We start from the raw sequence: 22338 nt of genomic DNA, 5'->3' as shown, positions 1-22338 counted from the left end.
CGATATTATGTAACCCTACGCAAATTGACAACCTAAAAAATAATTGTACTAAACTTGGTAGAGTCTATTAATGTTAGCTGCTATTTGTATTGTGTTGTCTTTATTTGACTTTATCTCACAAACATGAGAGTAAACGATTAGCGATTCAAAATTTAAACGTTGTGAATTCCAAATCGAAAAGGTGTGTCATAAATTATATACCTAAGTATATTTAGACTTATTTTTAATTCTGAGTCGAAAGAGTTCACACATATATAGAGAGAAATTTGATCCCAAAATATTGGATTCTAGTACTAAATTTGGTAAACTCATGATTGAATCCATCACTAAATGTAACGAGACAAAAAAAATATAAAGTCTTGTACGGAAATTCAACAAAGGCAAAAAGATGGGTTCAATATTCATATTGAAGTCCGATTAAATTAGAACTTTACGCTAAAAAATCTCATATTAGGAGGTAAAACGCTTCGTAACAAAAGTGATTTTACTCGAAACTTTTGATTAAGAATAAAGAAATACTTATCATTGTACCACAATCTTATTGGTGGCAACAAGAAGAGTCTTAAACTAGAAGGGAACGTGATGTTCCAGCATTGAATGCATATGTATCCTAATCAAACAAGACAGGGGGTGGGGTGGAGAATTCCCTTCATTTTCCCAAGACAATTGATAATCTAAGTGGGCCCAACTGAATCAACAATGTCTCTCTGTTTGTGGAAAATATAAATTAACTTAATTTAATTTTTACTTCGAAAAATAATTAATTTGACTCTGAAAAAAATAATAACTATTTTGAAATGGAATGAGTAATTACAAGCAAAATGACAATGACATGGTTGAACCCAATTATTAACAGATGACATGAACAAACTTTTTATTAAAGTTCGATGGCATATATTTTTTTTTTATCAGTTTAATTTTCGTGACGTGAACCTCTAATAAGAGGCAACATGTTAAGAATGATTTTGCAAAATCATCAAACCTCTCCGTTAAACAATAATGATATAAAAGAACCCTTTATGTAGTGATAAAGGGCATGATTAAACCCACTTTTAACAGATAACATAAATGAGTTTTTTTTTCTCAAAGTTCAAAGATATATTTGAGCATTTTCCCTTTATTTTATTTAATTCGGTACGTAAGCAAAAAATATTATACAAACCAAATCTTACATCTTATCCTCCTAAAATAACCAATATCCTAGTAAAAAAATAATTCTACTAAAAGAAATAACTTTCACATCTATGGCTTCTTAGAAAGACCAACATCAATTCAATAATCACAAGATGAAATTTTCTTCTCATTCAAGAAAGAAATACAACTCCAATAACAAAAAGATTTCTAATTCCACAAAACTTAAATAAAAAGAAAGAAAGAAGGGAAAATAACAAAGGAAAAAGATTCAGAAACTAAACGAGAGTTGAGATTCAGCAATGACTCACACAACATCTCATTTCTGCAACAAAGTAAATTTGATGAATATGTTCACTTTGAAGGGCTTAGGAAAACAGACCTACTCTCCATTGGCACAAATACAACCAAGATATACTACTACTATTAGCTAATACACGATCATATTCTTCGCATCAGCAAAGCTAAATATATTCATTCATGGATACGATCACCTCTTTATTCTTTCGAAAACCTAACTTAAAAGTAGAAATAACTACAGAAGGATGAAATTCCCCTTTGAACACAGGGCAATAGGCTATAAAATTATAAAAGCTGGTAAATACTGAAGCTGCACTTGAATGTCTCAGGTCATTTCACCATTAAAGATTGTTCTACAACTCGACATGTTTGACACAATAGGTGCATCTCCATGACAATCTCTACGTCAATGCCATGTTGTCAATGACCATAAGGTGGAACAACTAACAGAATAATTTCGACAGCTTCGTTCTACAGCCACAGAAATAAAATAACTATGAATGCCACACACTACAGATCCGAGAGCTCAGCAAAGGATAGTTGGTTAATGAACAGACCCTTCCAGTGTCAATATCTGCCATTAAATTCTTTTTGCATCATCTAAAGGGAAGTTAGGAGCCAAAGATCTACAATTCACTTTGTCATCTCAGCAACCATGAAATACCCAAGTCTCTCATTCTTTTAGATTCTCAGGAGTCACATATCTTCAAACACAAAATACTGACAATTCCAAGAAAGCATGTGTTAAAAAAATATCTCCCCACCCTCTCTCCTTATGTTTGGGGAAGATATTCAAAGAAATAAGACATCATAACTTATGCAAGATGTGCCAACCATCTTCAATGCCAGCAAAACTAACTACAAACACTAATGGACAATTAAAGTTGTCGAAAGATGCATTCAAGTCTGCATGGAAAAACTAGATTCTCGGGTAGCTCAGTTCAGCACTCAGACAAACTGTGTGCATGAAGCATCTCGTCATTAACGACTCACCATCCAGAACAGTATTGACCATGAAAATGATCGATTTTACCCGCAATACACGGCCTGGTCTATATGTGGCGGAATTTGCTTAATCTCGGTTCCTAGCTCTTGTTCAATTCTATACCTGTCAAAAATATTAATATCATGAAAAATAAATTAAGAAAACGAAGAGTGCAAACCAAACGACCTATATAAGAGGTGAACTACTTGATACTTACAAATTGAAGCGATCCTCGAAAGTAATTAGATTGACAGCTAAACCAAGGTGACCAAATCTCCCAGACCGCCCAACCTGCACAAAAAGTAAATATGAATAATATAATAGTATAAATAGATAGACGATTCACTTGGTAAGGATCTGTATCACATACCCTGTGTAAATATGTTTCTGAGTTCTTTGGGAAATCAAAGTTGATAACAACATTGACTGCTTGAATGTCTATCCCTCTAGTAAACAAATCTGAGTTCAACATGAAGTAAGCTAAGTTACTTGATCAATCTAGAAGACATATAAGCATTAATAATAAGCAGAACATGCAATTCATCAGCATCATGCAATTAGTAAAGCAGATCTGTGGACAACATGAAAGTGACGAAGTTCCTTAACCAATCTAAGGGACATACATAAAAAGAGACCCCAGTTACTTATCACCGTGCAAGAGCAGGACTTGAGGAAACGTTTTTTCTTTGGGGAAAGTAAAAGGTTTCAGGGGAATTAAGTGTGGATCATGAATATAAAGGCAAGATTTATATCTATAAATAGGCAACAATGCCAGGATAATCATGCAATAGTAAAATTCAAATGGATGCTACACTAGGTCAGAATTTGGCCACTTTTGAGTAGAAGTTGAAAAAAAAAAAAATTTAAGTTGAAGTTGAAAAAGAGATTGTGGTAGTTGAAGAATTTGTGGGTAAAAACCAATATCACTTGAAATACACCTTTAAGCCACGACCACTTGTAATTCAACTACTGAAATTCAGTATTTGAAAAGTCTCATGGTCCAACAAGAACTTTGACAGTGTTATCAAAGGCGAAAAATGCAAAAAATATCTAGTTGTATTACTTGGCGATTACGTATACTTGTGTGTGCACTGGGACCACAAATGTGTCTATTATTTCTCCACAAAAAATAATCTTGAACACAATGGGATCCCTCTTCTCATCAAATGTCTTGTGTAAGGGTTGCTTCTTTGGTTAGTAGCCACACAAAACAAGCTACTTTGTGTGGTGTTTTAGTTTTCCAAATATGCTTCCATGGCCAGTTAGTTGGCTATCTGTTGATTAGGATGGCACTGACCTTGAATAATCCCCTCTTGTTTCCTATCCACCAAAAAAACATCTTCCTCTGTTTATAGCCCACTAAACTGCTTAAGTGTGCTAAAAGATCAGTCTCTTTTTGTACAGTCACTGATTTGTCTGCCTAAAATGATGTTCCATCCTTGAGCTGTCCACATTTTTTGTATAGTCCTTTGCTGATATAGAACTATGAGCCTGTTTGGATTGACTTTTGGCTTTTGACTTTTTTTTTTTTTTGAAACTGACTTTTGGCTTTTGACTTATAAGCCATAAGTTAGTAATCATAACTTATGGCTTACTTTTACTATTTTAGCTTTAAAATCAAGTGCTTATAAGGACTTAATTAATTTACACAAACACTACATAAGTGCTTAAAAGCTATCTTGGCTTAAAAACACTTCAAATAAGCCAATCCAAACCGGCTCTAAATTGAAGACATCTGGAAAATCCATTTCCCAAATGCCCACCTCGTGCCAATAATCCTACCAAAGGCTAGTTTTGCTCCCATTAAGTACTTTGATCTTGGAATTGATCTTCAGTTCACCCCACATGACACTAATGGATCTCTATAAACTAACCCCAAAAGATGTAGTGACCTCTTCGGTCATCCGATTGTCTTTCTTCCATATTTAGCTCTAGTAATATTCCCCTCAAAAGTTGGTTCTCATTGGTGAACTTCCACATCCATTTTTTTTCTCGAGCGGAACGGATCTTCAAATTTTTGATACCCAAACCCCCATATTTCTTTCCAAAAGCAAGTGGTTTCCTATCTTTCTTTGTTCCCTTCCAAAAGAAAATTACGCATAATACATAAATGTGTCTTTTAACTTGGCTTCGGCTGACATCTAATCCAACTTTGAATGTGCACAAGTAGGCCCTTAAACTTGTACAAAGTTGCACCCAAAGGTGTGGCCTAGTGACCACTGAAGTGTGTGAGAACCATGAGGTCTTAGGTTCAAATCCTAGCAAAGAGAAAAAAGCATTAGGTGATTTCTTCCTATTTGCCCTAGCTTTGGTGGATAAAGTTACCTCGTACCTGTTGTTGGTAGGAGGTAGCACGTATCCCATGGAATTAGTTGAGGTGTTAACAAGCTAGCCCGGACACCACGGTTATCAAAAAAGATTATATAAAGTTGAACAAGTAGACACATGTGTCCTATATGGCAATTCACGAGAGATACACTCAAACTGGTTTGCATTATGCCATACAGGACGCGTATGTCTATTTATTCGACTTTATACAAGTTTAAGTGAGTCCTAACTTCACCTCCTAGGATTGCAGCCAAAGATCCATGTTTGTAACTACATTGATTGGGAGAGAACTTTTCCTTCCGTTGATGTGTAAGCTAGATATCCCTTCAACAGGTACCAGAATCACCCTTAGGTATTTCAACTGATCTTCTTCAGCATCACAAAAGATAAGTGTGTGTCATCAATACACTGTAGATGAGTTACCTCTAAACTGTCATTGCCAACTCCAGCTACATCAAAGTCTCTTATCCACCCATGCAAATTGGTTGTTCTTAGTTCTAATCATATAGTTGAGGCCTTCCATAGCAATCACAAACAGAAGGGGTGACAAAGGATCTCCTTGCCTGAGAACTCTTTGTGCTTTGAAGAACTCTGCTGGGGATCCATTTACAGAGAAACTGATAGTTGAGATGAAAAATTTGATACGGTGTATCCATTTCTGTCCAAACTCCCCAGCAAACTCAGCCGATAACTCCAACTGTCATGATCATAAGCTTTCTCAATGTCAAGTTTGCACAAAATTCCAGATTTCTTTTGCTTCAACCTGGAATTAACTGCTTCATCAGCTTTTGAAAAGCATCCATGATCTGTCTACCTTTAATGAAAGTCATTTGTTGAGAAACCACCAGTTTAGAAATCACTTCTTTTAATCTCTCAAGGTGCTTTGGAGAACAACTTGTAAATGCTTCATGTTAAACTTATAGGCTTGAAGTCCCTCAATTCCTTAACACCTTTTGTCTTGGGAATGAGAGCTATAAAGGTTGCATTGAAGTTTCTTTCAAAAACTTCTTGAACATTGAAGTTTTGAAAATCACACTTGATGTCCTTTTCACTATCTCACAAATTTGATGACGAAGCCCATGGAAAACCCATCTGACCATGAGCTTTGTGTGCTACACAATTTCAGACACCTTAGCACTTCATTTTCATCAAAGTCACGTTGTAAGGCTTCATTGTCCTCCTCGATAAGACGGGACAGTTGTCATAATGACAAGTACACCTCCATTGTATTGTTACAGTACATAGCTTCTGGTAGAAGCCAATGATTTCTCCTTCAATATTAGTTTGCTCCTCAGTTATTTCTCCCTGAACCAGAGGTTGATCAATGTTGTTGAATCTTTTGTGTGCATTTACCACTTTGTGAAAGAACTTCGTGTTCCTATCACCTTCTTTTAACTACAGAGCCCTTGATTTTTGTCCCAAGAGGTTTCTTCATGTTGATTGGTTCCTCATAGTCCATGAATAAAGAAGCCTTTTCAACTGTTTCTTCCTCTGCTAATATTTTGTCTCCAAGCACCACCTCCAAATCTACCATTTGACCTAACAGTTTCTTCCTTTGATAGTCCATTCTCATTTCTGCTCCACTCTTTGAGTTAAGATTTAAGAGCTTTTAGTTTGCAGGCAAGTATGTAGTCGGGATTCCCTGAGACGTTGAACGAACTCCACCTTTCTTATTCTGTTATTGAATCCTGTTGACCTAACCGCCAATTCTCAAATCTGAAATACTTTTTTTTCCTGTTCCAAGAACCACCCAGTAAAGCTTGTGTTGGGACTTGTTTAATATTGTCATCCCATTCATTAGAGATTAAAAATTCTAGAAGCTATCTCTGCATTGTCCCCTTTAAACCAAGTGTATGTGACATCTTCTAAATGTAGATCAATTAAGTTCATGTCTTCAAGAATGCTATGCTGAGGAGGTTGAATCACTAGTTGATATGATAGGATCCTTGTGAAGTAGTAGCCTAAGTTTGGTTGGGATTTTGTAAAGTCTTTTTGCACTGTTATGGTTCAACTTTAATATATATACTCCCTCCGTCCCATTTTATATGAGGTACTTTGACTCGGCACGGAGTTTAAGAAAGAAAGGAAGACTTTTAAAACTTGTGGTCCAAAATGAATGATAGAAATTTGTGTGGCTGTAAATCATTTCATTAAGGGTAAAATAGATAGTTTATAGTTAGATTGTTACTTTATATAGAAATATGTCATTCTTTTTGGGACTGACTAAAAAGGAAAGTGAGTCATATAAATTGGGACAGAGGGAGTAGTAGTTATCAGTTTCAAAAAAAAGTACATCTCTTCAATAAAATCAGCGAATTCCACCATACCCCTTGTTGAGATTTATAATGTGACATGTAAAATCAAAGCCAATTTCATAAATGAATGAGTCTCCACAAATTGAAAGAGGTGAGAACAAGAAGGGGTTACTGTTGACAGACAAATTAGCTTGTTGGATATTGCTGGCAAAACTTCGTAAAAAATTGGGTTGCAATAGGCAGACTGGTGGTGTGAGTTGGAGGCGAGAAAAGCTGGGTTTTTGAAAATTGGAGCAAGGGTTTCTTCTCTTCCATGGAGAGAAGTTGAGTTTGGGAATTGAGACTTTCCATATTTGAAAATCAAAAGAATTATCATCCAAAATTGTTAAAAAAACTGGATTCACTAAGGAGAAGCTTCCTTTGGTAAGTCTGTAAAGAAAAGAAGGGGTCTGCTTGGTAAAATAGAAAATAGTTTTACTTAGCAAGAAAAGGGGTGGTGGATTGGAAATCAGAAAAGCTAAGAATACATAATACTCCCTCCGTCCCATTTTATGTGAGGTACTTTGACTCGGCACGGAGCTTAAGAAAGAAAGGAAGACTTTTAAAACTTGTGGTCCAAAATGAATGATAGAAATTTGTGTGGCTGTAAATCATTTCAGTAAGGGCGAAATAGACACTTTATAGTTAAATTATTACTTAATATAGAAATGTGTCATTCCTTTTGGGACTGACTAAAAAGGAAAGTACGTCACATAAATTGGGACAGAGGGAGTAACTACTTATTGATGAAGTGGCTTTGGAGATGCAATGGGAGGAGCAAGCTCTATGGAAGGAGGTAATTAGAGCAAGGTATGGGTGGAAAACTCTTGCTCTACAGAGGTAGGTCAGATGTCAGAAAACCTTATGGAGTAGGAGTTTGGAAAATCATTAGGGCCTTCTGGCCCATGATGGGACCAAATCTAAAACTAAAGGTTGGAAGTGGTAGCAAAATGCAATTCTAGTAGGAATGGAAGACAGACCAAACCCCCTCATGGAATCATTCCCAGAATTTTCACTATCTACAACGATCCAGATGCTAGAGTAGGTTAGTGTTGAACCCCTCAGGGGGTGGGATCTGTCCTTCAAGAGACTTCTAAATGATTCGGAAGTGGAAAGGGTGACATCATAACTGGAAACACTTGAGGGGTTCAGTGGCATAAGAACAAACTCAGGCATAATTCTTTGGAGGCATAACAAGGATGGTTGCTACACTGTCAATAGTGCTTACAAAAGAGAAATCCTTAATCTTAGTGGGAGGCAGCTGTATCAATAGAATTATGTCTGGAACTCTAGATAGGTATGATCCCTAACAAGGTGAAGTGCTTTACTTGGTGGTGAAGAGAGCTTATCTTACACATGAAGTTCTACGAAGGAAAGGGATGCAGATAGTGTCCAGATGCTTTCTCTGCAACAAAACAGGGAAACTCACAAACACTTGTTTCTTCATTGTAGCTTCGCTGCCCAGTTATGATCAATCTTACTCAAGCTTCATTGACACTAGATGGACCATGCCTGCGCACACAACAGATTACTAAGTTGTTGGAGGCAGCAAAAGCCATAAGAGACGGTGGAGGATAATACCATCTTGTGTGGACTATGAGGAGGAAGAGAAATGGCAGATGTTTTGAAGATACATCCAATTCTATTCAGAAAGTAAAATGAGATTGGAAGGTGGGGCTGTTGGGATAAAAGTTTAAACTAAAGGGAAAAAGAAAGAAGCCAAAGATTTACTCTGCTATACATATATATGGGCTGATGAGTAAAGCACATCCGTTTAACTCAAAAATAGAAAGAAATAAGGTGCACAAAAGGTAAGTTGAACCTAGATGGTCAAGAAAAACAACTCTCATCCAGACAAGTGCCCACAAGCAGGTCTTTTTTTTTAAATGACAAGGGAAACTCGCAGCCGCTACCCTTTGGGTGCACACAGGACAAAACCCCCGCTCGAATGCGCACAATCCCCCCAAGCAGGTCTTGTAACTTTAGGTGCCTAGTAAACTACATTTTTTCAATATATTACACATATATATAGGATCTTTTCGAGATTACCGGGTGCAGGTGATTCCCCTAACACCAACGTACGCCTGCCTCTAGCAACCAAATGACTTCCATACAGGAACCATTACCATCAAATTTCTCTTGATATTTGACTACTCGAAAACATATTCTAAAGACAACGATGAACCGGTAAATATGCTTAGAGGGGCATCAGAATCGATCTTCAATGTTAATATTTGCAATGAGACACTTCATCCACAATCATAGGAGCAATTTCAGCAATTAACTTCAATGACCACCTACTACTGACTCAGCACTTACAACAAGAAACACCAGCAAGTATGAGTAATAGCAGTTCGAAGTAGATACAATTATCATACCAGTACAGACAAGGTTCCTGCAGGCACCATTGCGGAAGTCATGAAAAACCCTGTTCCTATGATCTTGAAGCATCTTCGCATGGATATAGAAGCATGAATAACCCAGTTCCGTGATCTTCTTGGCAAGAAGTTCTACACGATTTACAGAGTTGCAAAAAATTATTGATTGGTTTATTTGAAGCTGCAAAAACAGAAGAGAATGTTATAATATGAATTGCTATAAGTACTCAGATCACCATTAATAGTTTGGTGAAGGACCAACCTTCGAGAACAGAGTGTTAAGGCAATGAAGTTTCTGTCTTTCTTCAACAAAAGCATAAAACTGGGTAATACCCTTGAGTGTAAGTTCGTCCATAAGGTTGATAACATAAGGCTTCTGCAAGTATCTATCTTTGAAGGCCTTGACTGTAACAGGAAATGTAGCGGAAAACATTAATATCTGCCGGCTTGCAGGCAAGAAGCGGATCAGCTGCTCAATGGAAGGTAGGAACTCTGGTGATAGAAGCTTATCAGCCTGAAGGACATAAGTAAACACAACTAAATTATAAATAACATATAGTGTCATCCCTGTGAATTTTTTTTGTGTAGGGGCTGGGGTGGGTGGATATGGGAGGAGATGTTAAAGATAATCATTTATTCCAGTGAATTCGTAATAGAATGTGTATACATGTAAGGGACAGTTCAAAATTATTATTCAGGAAAGGGAAGAATTTTATAGCTTGATTCTTGACTTTCTAGGTTCCACATGAGGGTCATAACTACACTAGCTTAAAGCATTACTTGCATATTGTTCTCCAAATCAGAAATAAATGTTATGGACATATCAAAAATGTTATGTTGATTAGACTTTCTTAATATTGCACATGATTTTCCCCGTATTCAACAAGGTTCGTGAAGAACTGATAACATTTGGCAATCACTATAGCCTTTTGGTTGTCCGCAATCTAAGAGAAAAATAGCCATGCGGCTTCACAGAAGGAAAAAGCAAAAGGAAAAGGGAAGAAGAAGAATTACCTCATCCATGACAAGCATGGAGCAATCTTTCAAAACACACACTCCTTTCCTTGCAAGGTCAAGTATTCTTCCAGGAGTTCCAACAAGCAAATGCACTGGCTGATACAGTCTCATTATGTCGTCTTTTAAGCTAGTCCCCCCAGTGGAAACCATGACTTGAATTTTTAAGTGCTTCCCAAGTTCTTTGCAAACTTGAGATGTTTGAAGAGCCAATTCCCGAGTCGGGACAAGGATAATAACTGCATATGGAGGCAACAACAGTAACTTAGTGAACCAATTATAAGGATCCAACCTAAAGCTTACTGAACTAAATTGCTTATCTATCAACAAACAGTGTTTTCTTAAAAGAAAAGGACAAATATTTTATTTTGCAGGAGGGAATCAATTTCTAGGACCAACATAAGACTACTTAATGCATAGTATCAACTACACTCCACATGACCAAAATATTGTAGCTTCTAACATAAGAAAATATTTGTAGCAGTCTATGCATTACTACATCATTAAAACACTCCCTTAAGAAGCAAAGACATGCGAAGATTTCATGAGCTCATTCAATGTGCAACCGATAATAGTTGGAAAAAGAGCACTGTGAAGAGTTGAACTACGCTTAACTAGTAACCACCCCACCCAAAGAAAATAAACTTGAATTAAAAGATGTTGAGTGTTATCACTTAACTATATTAGGCTCAAGCTCAACGTCATAACATACGCAAACATGTTGCTTGAACATTCTTTAAAGAGTTTAAGTTTCATCCATAGATGGTATAAAAGATATCAAGTCAGATATTTTTTATAGGTAAAATATGCCAAGTCACCTTAAACCAATTACATGTAATCGCCTTCATGGTTTAGCAACCTAGAAAAAAAACAGTAAATAACCTCTTGGAGCAGGATAAATTGTACCAAACTTGTAAAAATTTACATTGCCATGCATGAAAACTTCAATTTTTTCTTCTTTTTTTTACCCCTCTAGGAGCTCCCATTTTTTTGCTCCCTTGGTGACTCGAACCCACAACCTTAAGGTATAACTTAATTCTTTTCTTTCTTGCCTACAATATTAATTCTTTTCTTAAGTTATTTTACTACTTGACCTTGAAACGTTTTTTTTACAATATCTTGACCGTGAATTTAAGTTCAAAATATTTCCAAATAAACCAAAGGAAAAGCTACTAAATGTTCTCTTATTATAATTCAAGTAGCAATTAACTCCAAAGAATCTCTTTGCAAGAGATTTATTGTTGGTGATTAAAGATATGCACACATAAAGGGGGTGGCAATCAAGCAGTTTGGTTATATTGGGGGTTTCAAGAGGATTTAAGTAATTGGGTCATACACAAATCCATACCAATGGTGTATGCAGGTTAAAATATTAAAAAGGTTACATCATCAACAAGAAAAGTTAGATTCATAACCCAATCCACCCAGCGTAATATCATGTTGACATGTTCCAAACAACAACAACATACCAGTGTAATCCCACAAGTAGGCTCTAGGGAGAGAGATTGTTTTCGATAGAGATGTAAGCAGATCATACCCCGATTTTTTGTGGGGTAGAAAGGTTGTTTCCACTAGACCCTAGACTTGACAGACAAGAAAAGATATCGAAGCATGGTAGCAAGAAAATATGACAACAAAATATCAAGATGCTTGTGAAGCAACAAGTAGTAATACACTTAGTTGCGCGGACTCTTCACTTTTGATGTCTCACCCTTGTCGGATTCTCCACAAATACACTAGTTTTGGAGAATCCGACATGCACCCATTGACATTTTTGAAGAGTCCGCGCAACATAGGTAATACACATAGAACAAAAGGAACAACACAAGTACCAAATGACACTACTAATAAGGAGAAGCATAGAGGAGGCTATCCCCTGCCTCTCCCACCTAAATTGCTCGAACTCTTCCCTTTCGGTGTTGCACCTGTTTCGACATGACATAGGTGTGGGTTGGGTGTGGGATATGTACCAAATTTGGATACTTTAACAAAAATCAATGGAGAAATTTGAGACAAATACAATGATTTTATAATCAAAACAAAAGTTAATTGTGAAATTGAAGAAAATGGAGTACCTTATATTGAAATTTCTATGTCAGACCTTTTTCTTATATCACCTTCTAGATTCTCCTCTTGATCAATATTTTCTCCACATAATGTCTCCAAATTTAGACACAACTCTATTTTTAGCTATTTGAAGCCGAATCCCCGCACCTGGATCTGTACCCCCGAATCTTAAAATTTAGATTATGAAAGATCCGACCTCTAGATCTGCACCCGAGTCCGCGCAACTTAGTCTCCCACAATATGCCATGACACTTGGCTACCTACTAACCTTGTAGCCTAATCCTCAACCTCCACTCCTTCCTATCTTGGATCATGTCCAACAGGCTGGAGTAGTATCATGTCATGTCTAAATTCTAATCACCACCCCAATTCTTCTTTAGTCTACATCTACTTTTCTCTGAACTCCTGTTACAACCAACCCCTCACTAATCCCTACTGGTGCATCCACACACTTCTTCACATGCTCAAACCATCTCAGCTTTGTTTCCCTCATCTTGTCCACCACCGGAGCTATTCCCAACTTGCCCTGTATAACTCCATCCCTAATCATCTATCTTAGTATGCCACAACACATCCTGAGCATTCTCGTCTCTGCTACATTCATCGTTTGAACGTGGGTCTAGCCAACACTTCGCCCCATACGACAATGTCGATCTAACTAGCATGGTACAATTTACCTTTAAGCCTTCACAACATATTCTTATTGCACAACAACCTGGATGTGAGTCTCCGTTTCACTAACCTTGCTGCAATATGATGTGCAACATCATAATCAATCTTCACATCCCTCCTTGGATTATAGACCCAAGATACTTGAAACTTTCTTTTATGGGTATGACTTAGGCATCGATCTTCACTTCTACCTCCACCTCACGCGTTATTTCACACAACTTGTACTACATATACTCTATTTTAGTCTTGCTTAACCTGGAATCTTAAGACTAGAGTCTATTGCCAAACTTCCCACCTATCATTAACTCAACTATATCCCGTCAATTAGTACTATGTCATATGCGAATAGCATACAAGACGACGCCTTTCCTTGAATATGTTATGTCAATTCATCCATCACTAAGGCAAATAGGAACGAGCTTAGGGTTGATTGTTGGTGCAACTCCATCATGACCGCAAAGTGTTCTAAGTCACATCCCATTGTTCTAACCTGGGTCTTGGCTCTATCATACATGTCCTTAATAGTCCTAAATCCTAATGAAACCATTAATACACTTCTGGACTTAAACATCTTTGAGGGACCTTCTTAGGGACTTTATCATATGCCTTCTCTAAAACAATGAACATCATATGTACGTACTTCCTGTTCCTATATTGTTCCAACAATCTCCATACAAGATGAATGACATCTATAGTTTATCGTCTCGACATGAATCCAAATTGATTCTCAGAGATAAGAGACACTTCCTATCATCCTCATCTCGATCACTCTCTTCCAAATTTTCATAGTATGACTTAGTAGCTTGATACCCCTATAGTTGTTATAGTTCTGGATATCAACCAGGATGTCGTCTAACCTAGTCACTTTTCCCCTCATCTTATGAATGACCCCCTTAACCTCCGCAGTCTTTAGGTGCCCACAATACCCAAAATCTCCACAACTCTCAAAATGCTCTAATTGCCCCAACATGATTTTCCTATCTTCTTTATTCAAGAGCTTATGGAAGTACGTTTGTCATCTTTGTTTAATGTGCACCTCTTCTAACATGTTGTCATTCTCATCCTTGATGCACTTTACTTAGTCTAGGTTACAGGCCCTTCTCTCTCACCTTGCGATCCTATACTGCTTCTTATCCCCTCATTTGCACTCGAGCTCTTCATACAAGTGCTCAAAAGTTGTCGTTTTAGCCGCTATGATCGCTAGGTTTGCTTCTTTCTTCGTCATTTTTTTTTAGAAGGTAACAACCTGTATTCTATTCCAAAACAAAAACCAGAACCTGCCACAACAAATTACAGGTTCCTAATTACAATTGTGGAGGGTAGTAGGAAGATCTTTAATCCTATAGCAAAATTTACAAGGAACCTAAAACATCTGTAACTGATTCTAGATCTACCATGAACTCCTGTTTACACCAAAAAAGAAACAAAACTAAGCAGTTCATCTTAATCTTCTGGATGGAATTACTCTTGTTTTGGAAACATCTGAGAGTTCTTTCTTTCCACACAGACCACCAGATGCAAGTCGGAATGATTTTTCATCTTTCTTTATGCCCAGTAATGCTTGCATAACTGCTCCATATCTTCAGAGTCTGTGTAATTTTCCTAGGCATAACCCATTTCATGCCCTTCAGATTGATAAAAACATTCCACAAAATGTTGGTTATTCTACAATGAAGGAAGAGATGGTTTTCTCTATTCCTTTTCCCGTCTTCCTCACCTAAGTTTTCTGATATGCCACTTCTTAGCTTCAACTTTTCCTTGTGCCTATCCTTTCCATCACCAATCCATGTTATGCTAGCCTGAGTTACCTCTTGAGACCCCTAATACCTCTCTAGTTGTTTCCCTGATGCAATCAATTGTCCTGGCCCACATACTACTAGCGTCTCCACTACTCCACCAAGCCCGTGTAGCCACCAACTTCTCTCCAATTCCTGAGATTCGGCCTCAGCTAGGCCTCCCCATCTAATCCTTGGTAGGTCACAAGCAACCCTCTTCTTCTTCCTCCTCTTGATATCTAAATCCATAACGACAACCTTATGTTGGGTCGTAAGATTCTCGCAGGGATAACCTTGACGTCCTTGCATAAACTTCTATCACACTTCCTAAGGAGCAGATAATCTATCTGAGTCTTAGCCATTATGCTACGGTAGGTTACCAAGTGCGCCTCTCTTTTCTAGAAACTCGAGTTAGCAATTACCAACTTAAAAGCTTTTGCGAAGTCTAAAAATGAAACTCCTCCTTCATTTCTATCCCCAAAGCCGAAACAACCATGAACATCATTGTATCCTCCTAAAGTGGTTCCTATCTGTCCATTAAAATTTGCTCCTAAAAAAGTCTCGGTATGCAGGATACCTCTCACAAGTATCATATATATATATAAAAGAGAACCTTAGGCCCGTCTACGTGGCGCCACCACAAACCAGAATTCCCTTAGCCTTCCCCTTTTATGAAAAGTTGTGACATTTATGAAAAGTTGCGACTTTTATGAAAAGTTGAGACTTTAATGAAGAGTTGCGATTTTTATGAAAAGTTGTGGCTTATATGAAAGGTTGTGACCTTTCCGAAGCGTTGCAACTTTTCCAAGTAGTTGTAACCTTTCCGATAAGGCACAATAAACATTTGTTCACACTTACCCTTTGTTGTCTATAAATAGAGGGATTTCCTCTCATTTTAAAAACAACGAAAAATTCTAAACCTCTTCTTCTTCACAATTAAATATTTGTGCACTTTGCTCCTGTTGAGTGGCTCACTGACACCATTGCTTATGTTACAGATCCTGGTATGTATTTTTACAGTCATTAATTTATGCTTATGTTATTAAGGATAAATGATAAAAAATGTAATAATTTTCATTTTCTTTTACATTATTAATGTTGTTACTACGTAATCTTGTATGTAAGATAATATAGTGTTTTAGTTTTAATGATCGATAGTTTTTAAGTATTATTTTATAATAAATTCCCGCGCGAAGCGCGGGTAAATTTACTAGTTTTGAAATATAAAAAAGTATTCAAAATGGCAAAAACTAGACAGCTAAAAAGTACTTAAAATTTGGAAAAGGGGGCTCCAAGTCTCCAAACAAGCTCTTCATTTTATTTTTTGACAAAAAAGTTTCTTCATTTTAGGAAACATAGACTATAGATACTGTACTTCTCATATCAGAATATAATGCAGTTTGTCTGCAGAATAAGAGAGTTAATGCATCTTCTAATTCAAGTAGCTCTAGCTTGATGACCAGGAAAGAATATCAGTTTCGTTTCAATTTGTTTGTTTAATTTTAACTTGACACGGAGTTTGCGAGAGTAAAGAAGACTTTTAAGCCTTGTGTCTTAAACTAGAGATATGTAAAATGTACCAAAATGCTCTTTAATCTTGTGGTCTTAAACATATTACGTGGAAAGTTAGAATAAAAGAGTTGTCCAAAAAGGAAAAGAGACATCTTTTTGTAAATAGACAAAAAAGGAAAATAAGGCAAACAAATTGAAACAGAGGGAGTAATACATAGAGAGATAAGGAGAAAACAGCAGGCTAATATGCTTTATCACATAGCTTCTTAAATGGAAGGTACTCATACAACTTTTTACTGGTCTTTTTAAAAGAAACAAGAATGCCTACATGATGGGGCCTTGAATTTATGGTTTGCAAAATTGCAACCCCATGAAAGGCGGAACATTTTTACAGACTAGCTTGAAATTGAGTACCTGAAGATATCATTTTCTGACCTGTAGATATGTTGGTGATTTGGTTTACTATGGCACCCATATTGTCATATAGTTACCATACTGATACATTGCAATTTTACTAGAAGGAAAGGAGATGTTCTTGAGGGGCTCAAAACAAGTCCGGCTCAAAGTTAGCTCATTCAGCACCTTAGCTATAAGCCAAGCTCATGCTCAAGCTTGCGTAGTGATCGAATAAATAAGCAGATTCAAACTGCACTATGTAGGCAATTTAGTTTTTGTTACAGTTCCAACCAGCAGAGAACCAACAATTAAACAGCTATTCAATTAGATAAGAACCTTGAATGACATTGTTGTCCTGATCAATTTTTTCTAATGCAGGGATGCAGAAGGCAGCAGTCTTCCCAGTTCCATTCTTGGCCCTTGCCAAAATATCACTTCCTGTTAGAACAATTGGAATACTCTCCTCCTGAATTGGTGATGGCCTCTCAAATCCCTTTTCGTAAATTCCCATAAGAAGTTCACGCTTTAGAAAATAGTCTTCAAAATCGTTTCCCTTGGTTGCTGTCACATCCTGCCAGGAACAATAACTATTGTAAGTGCACACACTTCAAGTTGAGAAGCAGCAGTCGAAGGGAAATTTGTGTAGTGTAGAACAATGTGCGTGACTTCTACTAAACAATTAAAATCACTGCGGTAAGGAACCATCAGACACGAAGGTACATGAACCACATCAATGAACACGACACAATTAACCAAATTACTTGGAGACTTAAGTATCATAGCGATAGGAACCAGTGATGTTACGTTATGCTAACTTAGTGTTAAAAACATGTATTATATTTTTAGTAGAACCATAACAGACAAAAACAATAAAATGCTCTTATCACAAGAATAGACTCAGATTCATTGAGCACTTGCATGAACATTGTGACAAGGCCACAATTATGAGCGACAACTGCACAAGCTTCAGATAGGAGAACATTTTTCAGCAAATTTCGGCAACTTTACAGAAGTATTTGTTTTTTCTCTTCCGGTATCTCTGGATCAATTTTTTTTCCTAATGAGAGGCGATTGCACAAGTGCATTTAATAGGTTTTCAGGGAAAATATTATGGGACTAAAAGATCAGACAGTAGCCTTCCCTATTTCTTCAAAGTTAATCTTGATGTGATTTGAAGAGGAATGCCACAAGATTGAGATAGATATATTTGATTTTTTTTCCTTATAATTAAGCAATACAACAAAACCTCACTTAACCCAACACCTTAACAGCCATGCACCATCTGTGTCCGCAAGCTGAAGGCACCCCTCTCTTTCAAGAGGATTCGCTTTCACGAGACGTTGATAAGATCCATCCATTTAGCAGAATATTAGGATGTCATAACCTTAAAAGTTAAAAGGGAAGGGTGAGGTTCAAATGAGTAGAGGCTTATAGCAGATACCTAGTAATAGTTGACAAATTGGAATTCAGAAGAGTATTTTGGTTTGAAACTGCTCCTGAAAAAAAAAAAAGGATTTACGTCTAAGTTAAACTTGGTGATGGAAGTCTTACTTCCCAAACTGACTAATGTTGAAGAACCAGCGGATAAGTTGTGGTTAGGACTAGTTGTGACCCAGAGCTTGCTTGTTTTCCCGATACTAATAAAGTATATTGCTGGTTTTGTTTGTTTCTCAATTCTAGTCCAAATATCTATAGAGTGGCTCAGAGTTGTCACACAAGGAAATAACAAGGTCGATAGAAAAGAACTGTCACAATTAAGGAAAATGGGCAGAGAATATTATAATATTCCTATAGCAGGGATAATTAAGAATTAAAGCACCACATAAACCTCCATACAGAAGCTAGATGGTAATTAGCAGATATTATTTGTCCTCTGCCAGTTTCTTTTTGGTTGTAGGGTCGTGGGAGGACTAAGACAATTTATTAATAAAAGTACCAAAAGCTACCGATACGTACAAAAGATCCTGGAATCTTTTCTTTTGTTTTGAAATGGTAAATATATTATACACTGAGACACAAAGAGTGCAGTAAAGTTACATACCAAAGGAAGCCATAAAGATCCCTAACTATCTATGTAATGATTCTAAGAACTGTAACAAGGTTTCAGCTTTGTTTAAAAGGATGACGCAGATATTATCTTAAGAGTGGCATTGGCTTTTGCTTCGAAAACTCTACTTTTTCTGCCACCATATACATGCTAGAATGGTGTTCCATATAACCTTCATAGCTTTTGACAAATCTTTCCTGTTCCGTCATTTCAAAACATCTGCAGTAGACCTGGAATGACCCATTTCAAACCCAGACTATAGAACATTTACCAGACCTGAGTTACCATGGAACAGTGAACAAAAAGATGGTCAACTGTCTCAGAGATTTCTCCACACATGTCGCATATACTGCTTAGCTGGACGCCTCTTCTTTGCAAGTTATCACTGAATGAGTCGAGCTTCTTTCATCACTAACCAAACAAAACACATTACGTTGCAGGTGCTTTTAATTTTCAGACTAGTTTCCGTGGAACATCAGGATTCCCCAAATGCCTTCGTTTTAAAACCATGTAGCAGAACCTACTGTGAAACTTCCATCCATATTTCCTTTCCATACTTCACTGTGTTTTAGCTCTTGGAAGCTGAGGAGAACATTATAAAACCAGCCATCCCACTAAGCTCCCAGTAATTTAAATTCGTTCTGAAAATAACATTCCAACAATTGTTTTCTTCGCTTTTGAACTACTGTGCTATTGGTATCTTGAGTTAACTAATGAAGATGAGATAACTGGTCTCTCAAAATAGTTCCTGGAGTCCTTTATGGACAATTTATAATGGATAAAAGGATCTAACGATTCTAGAATGTTTTCCCAGTCATTTTTTACACACCAAGTATGAATTTTTACAAGAAATGTATTCCTTTTCCCTTCAGAGCAGCCACTATTTAAGGACAGCCCAGTGCACTAAAGTTCCCACTATGCGCAGGGTCCGGGGAAGGGTCAGAACATCCACTATTCTCACTAGAAAAATTGTCCGCCATGCATCGCCCTTGAACCCTGTGCAGGTTCATAAACATACACAACTCTGCCAAGAAAATCTGTAATGGATAAATATGTGATTGATTGACTACATTGCTTCTTCCATAACCAGAGCATCTGATACACAACATGTAACCTCTTCTCTGTAAATTATCTTGTGTTAGGCATGTGCCAATGGTAGCAATCTATCCAAAGCAGGCCAGCTTTGAAGATCTGTAGCCTCCCAAATCATCTTCCAGGGACACTGCCTCTCAACTGTTATGTTCTGTGTTACCAGCTTTTTGAAGCAAGCATCAACTGCAAATTTCCTATATTTACAACCTATCCAGATTATTGAATCTTCAACACTTCCCATCAGCACCACTTTATTTAGTATCTCGAGTAGGTAATTTACTGTTCCTATTAATAAAATTTCTATTCACTACGACCCAAATTCAACTGCCAATATTGCTCTAACTTTTTCTTTTTAAAGTAAAGTGTTTGAACTGGTATCTGAATTTCAAGACTTGTTAACATCCCAAAGCTGCAGATGACCCAAGGATTTGGTTTAATGGTAACTGTAGTACAATGGTATTGTGCTAGGCGCACATCACGAGTTTAAATCTTGCATGTGAACTTGGAATGTTAGGGGGTTAAATGGGGAGAGCAAAAGAGCACTTGTAAGAAATTTGTTGCTTCAATGGGGGGCTGACATTCACGTGTTGGTCGAAACTAAGCTAACAAGGAATGACTCAAATCTTTACCAACAAATCTGGAAAAACAGATGGTTGGGAGAAGCTCGTGTAGAAGCTATTGGAAGGAGTGGGGGGATAGTAGTGCTATGGGACAAAAGAGTTTGGAAGGGGGAAATGGTAGACAGTGGAAATCAAATGCTTACTTGTAGATTTGAGGGCATAGAGCAAGAACTGACATGGCATTTAAGTGCAATTTATGCAGACTGTGATAGAGGGGAAAGGAGGGAAACTTTTGGTGGGAATTGGCAGCCATTAGAAGCCTTTTTGACGGACCATGGGTAGTATGTGGGGATTTCAACATCACCAGATATCCAGAGGAGAGAACCAACTGCCAAAGAATCAATGGGGCAATGACCGAGTTTTCAGAATGGATCAATGACATGGAGCTTGTAGACCCTCCTTTATTTGGAGGGTCTTACACTTGGAGAAGGAGTGAAAATCATGAGAGTGCTTCCATAATAGATATATTCCTCTACTCTTCACAGTGGGAGGAACAATATCTACACATCAAACAATCAGTGATGCCAAAACTGGGGATCAGACCACAACCCCATCATGCTTACATGTGGAGATATGGATTTCAAGAAGTCATATTTTAAGTTTGAACAATGGTGGTTGGGAGTGGATGGTTTCAAAAGAGAGGGGTAAAAAGAATGGTGGGGCCTCTTTCAATGTAACTGGGAGCCCAGCATACATCTTGACTACCAAACTAAAACTCCTAAAAGGGAAATTAAAAGAATGGGGGAGGGAAAACAAGAATAACTGGAGACAAAAGGAGGGAGGACATCCTGAACCAAATTACTGGATAAGAAAATATCATGGAGTAAAGAGCACTCACGGTTGATGAATTACTCCAGAAGGTTCATTTGGCAATGGAGTTTGAGGAGGTGGCCAAGAATGAGGAGATAGCATGGAGACAGAGGTCTAGAATCCAATGGTTGAAAAATGGAGATAAGAACACCAAATATTTTCACAGAATGGCCACAACACATAAGAGATGCAACACCATTGACAAAATTGAAGATGAAGGGACATATATCACTGATCCAGAAGTTATCAAGATTAAAATACAAGACTACTATCAGAATCTCTACAAAGAGAGAGACATGGAGACCTAATCTAAACTTAGAAGACTTCACAAGCATTAACTTGGAGGAACAGATCTGGCTGCAGAGACAGTTTGAGGAGGAAGAAGTCTTAAAAGGCATCAATCTTTGTGCTAGTGACAAGGCACCAGGACCTGATGGATTCCCAATGAGCTTCTTTAAGGAATTTTGGAGTGTCTTGAAAGAAGACATCTTGAACACTATGAAGCATTTCCATGAGTTCCAAGTTTTTGAAAAGAGTATGAATGCCACTTATGTGGCACTTATCCCAAAGAAGAGTGGAGCTACATCACTAAGGGACTTCAGACCAATAAGTCTAATTAGTGGGATGTACAAAATCATAGCTAAAGTGTTGGCTGAAAGGCTCAAACAGGTGGTAAACAAGCTGGTGAACAAGCACCAGATGGCATTTATTAAGGGCAGGCAAATCCTGGATGCTGCATTAATAGCCAGTGAATGTGTGGACACAAGATTAAGAGGAGAGAACGCAGGCATCATGTGCAAACTTGATTTGGAAAAAGCATATGACCATGTAAATTGGGGGTTCCTTCTAAACATCTTAAGACAGATGGGGTTTGGAGATAAATGGTTAAAATGGATAGGTTTTTGTATTAAAACCGT

General features: G+C 37.3%; 1 protein-coding gene across 1 annotated transcript in view; it reads right to left on the bottom strand.

The window, feature by feature from the left end:
* Positions 1 to 1426: 1426 nt before the first annotated feature.
* Positions 1427 to 22338, bottom strand: part of LOC102587039 (DEAD-box ATP-dependent RNA helicase 8) — a 32462-nt gene continuing 11550 nt past the window's right edge. The window contains exons 3-9 of the mRNA XM_006345532.2: positions 17189 to 17423; positions 10431 to 10669; positions 9679 to 9930; positions 9417 to 9597; positions 2787 to 2875; positions 2634 to 2707; positions 1427 to 2539 (exon numbers count right to left, since the gene is read on the bottom strand). Of these exons, the coding sequence (XP_006345594.1) occupies positions 2461 to 2539; positions 2634 to 2707; positions 2787 to 2875; positions 9417 to 9597; positions 9679 to 9930; positions 10431 to 10669; positions 17189 to 17423 (1149 nt within the window). The 3' untranslated portion in view covers positions 1427 to 2460. The remainder of the gene's footprint in view (positions 2540 to 2633; positions 2708 to 2786; positions 2876 to 9416; positions 9598 to 9678; positions 9931 to 10430; positions 10670 to 17188; positions 17424 to 22338) is intronic.

The sequence above is a fragment of the Solanum tuberosum genome, unplaced genomic scaffold (genome assembly GCF_000226075.1).
Source record: "Solanum tuberosum cultivar DM 1-3 516 R44 unplaced genomic scaffold, SolTub_3.0 scf00069, whole genome shotgun sequence".
NCBI classification, from domain to species: domain Eukaryota; kingdom Viridiplantae; phylum Streptophyta; class Magnoliopsida; order Solanales; family Solanaceae; genus Solanum; species Solanum tuberosum.
This window is presented reverse-complemented; position numbering and strand designations above follow the sequence as displayed.